The sequence below is a fragment of the Lolium perenne genome, chromosome 3 (genome assembly GCF_019359855.2).
Source record: "Lolium perenne isolate Kyuss_39 chromosome 3, Kyuss_2.0, whole genome shotgun sequence".
Classification (NCBI taxonomy): domain Eukaryota; kingdom Viridiplantae; phylum Streptophyta; class Magnoliopsida; order Poales; family Poaceae; genus Lolium; species Lolium perenne.
In genome coordinates, this window is record NC_067246.2 from 89,310,050 (window position 1) to 89,312,195 (window position 2,146).

At 48.9% G+C, this 2,146-nt stretch overlaps 1 protein-coding gene across 1 annotated transcript; it reads left to right on the plus strand.

The window, feature by feature from the left end:
- The first annotated feature begins 1,040 nt into the window (after nt 1-1,040).
- LOC127336744 (uncharacterized) lies at nt 1,041-1,415 on the plus strand. Its single transcript, XM_051363593.1, has one exon. It carries the CDS (start codon nt 1,041-1,043, stop codon nt 1,413-1,415), a length of 375 nt encoding a protein of 124 aa, XP_051219553.1.
- The last annotated feature ends 731 nt before the right edge of the window (nt 1,416-2,146 follow it).

Genomic DNA, 2,146 nt, shown 5'->3' on the forward strand with positions numbered 1-2,146 from the left:
AATTGGCGCCGTCTGTGGGAAATCTGTCGGCACAAGGCACGTCATCGACAGTCCCTGTCACGTCAGCAGCGTTCGTGTTGACTTCACCAACACCTTCAAGTCCAAGAAACTCGGTTCGATGTGGATCCTTCGAGTACGCACCGTATGTTGAGGCCTCGCACCCGATCTCTTCAGAATTACGCGGCGATATGGATACAACCTTCGGAGGAGTTCACTTCATCATCGACTCTAAAGGATTCCTCCGACTTCCCATTTCAAACGCATCAAGCCTAAGGACTTCGGCTCTGGAAACCATCGGTCTGCTGGCCGATTCGGTAGATTCACGCAAAAACAGCGGCAAAGGCAGAAGCCGCTTTGGTAGCAGAGAGGAGCAACAGAAGAGGCAAATGAGTCTACGCCGTGAGGAAGAAGAACGATCCGCAAGACACCCTCGATAGTACGAGAAGGGTTGTTGCAACCCGCAATTCAGCAAGAATCGTCTCCGGAAGCCTTATTTATCAGCCACGGAGTAGCTCAACGCACCATGTTATATGCACTCTTATATCAACCCGAAGGATGGTATCGAAAAGGCTTCTCATCTACTCAGAGATTGTCGGTAGTTCATTGACATCCAGCAGTTCTGTGATGAGTTAAGAGCCGTGTCAGAGGCAAGAGTTTGCTCGGCAGAAAAGAGCACGGTAGCTTATAACTATCCGCAACAGTATACACCAGGCGAAGATATCTATATACCAACCAAAGTTTACCCTGCGTCTCGAGGACAAGTGAAGATGATTCATAAGACCAGTTCATTAAAGAGAGAAGCCAAAAAGTTTTCACGACAAATCAAAATTGCAGAGGTAGCTATGGTAGAGGTACCCGATTACATCGATTGGTCTGACCAAAGCATCCTGTTTAGCAAGGCAGATCACCCAACGGATGTTCCCAGGCCCGGTCACGCTGCCCTAGTCCTTGAGGCACAGATTGGAGGATATAATATGAGCAAAGTATTCATGGATGGAGGAAGTGGCCTCAATCTTTTGTTTGTAAGCATGATGCAAGCAATGGGATTATCTGCTGATATGCTGAAAGAATCCGATACTGGTTTCCATGGAATCATCCCAACCCGACCCGCTTACCCCCTCGGTAAGATTTCGCTAGATGTCGTCTTCGGGACTCCAAGCAACTTCAGAAAGGAGAGGCTCGAATTCGAGGTAGTTGATTGGGAATCGCAGTACCACGCTATCCTTGGCAGGCCAGCATTCGTGAAGTTCATGGCAGTTCCTCATTATGCATATTTGAAGTTAAAGATGCCAGACAACAATGGGACAGCATTAACCGTTCATGGAAGCTTTTCTCGTTCTGATAACTGCGACAGGGAATTTCAGAAGATCGCCTCCAAGTTTGGAGTCAGGGAGGAGCTCAACGCAATCGAATAAATAACTGATCATACGCAACCACCTGCCGATAATTGAAACATCAGACCCGACGAGTTCGCCATCGTGAAGGAAGCCAAGAAGCATCAAGTGCGCCCCTCTGACCCGAAGAAAATGGTCAACACATCGGCATACCTCACTGCCGCATAGGAAATCGCGCTCATCGAGTTCCTCCGTGAGCACTGGGAAATATTCTCATGGGAACCATCCGACATGCCAGGTATTCCCAGGGAACTCACTAAGCACGCCCTTAATGTTGATCCAAAAGCCAAACCGGTGCAGCAAACATTGCGTTGTTTTTCAGAACAAAAAAGAAAAGCCATCGGCGAAGAAGTCAATCGGCTCTAGAAAGCTGGTTCTATTAGATAGCTCAAGGAAGCCGAGTGGGTAGCCAACCCAGTCATGGTGCCAAAAAAGAATACAACGGCTCTACGCATGTGTATCGATTACACAAGTCTCAACAAACATTGCCCGAATGATCACTTCATGTTGCCTCGCATTGATCAAATAGTCGACTCTACAACAGGCTGCGATCGCCTCTCTTTCCTCGATGCATATTCAGGATACAATCAGATCAATCTCAAGAAGGAGGACCAGGAGTTAACCGCGTTCATAACTCCACACGTCATTTACTGCTACTACATCTGGGCATGGGCAGCCCGGCCCGGACGGCCCGACCCGATCCGGCCCGAAAATCTCGGGCCGGGCCGGGCTTGTATGTCGGGCCGGGTTCG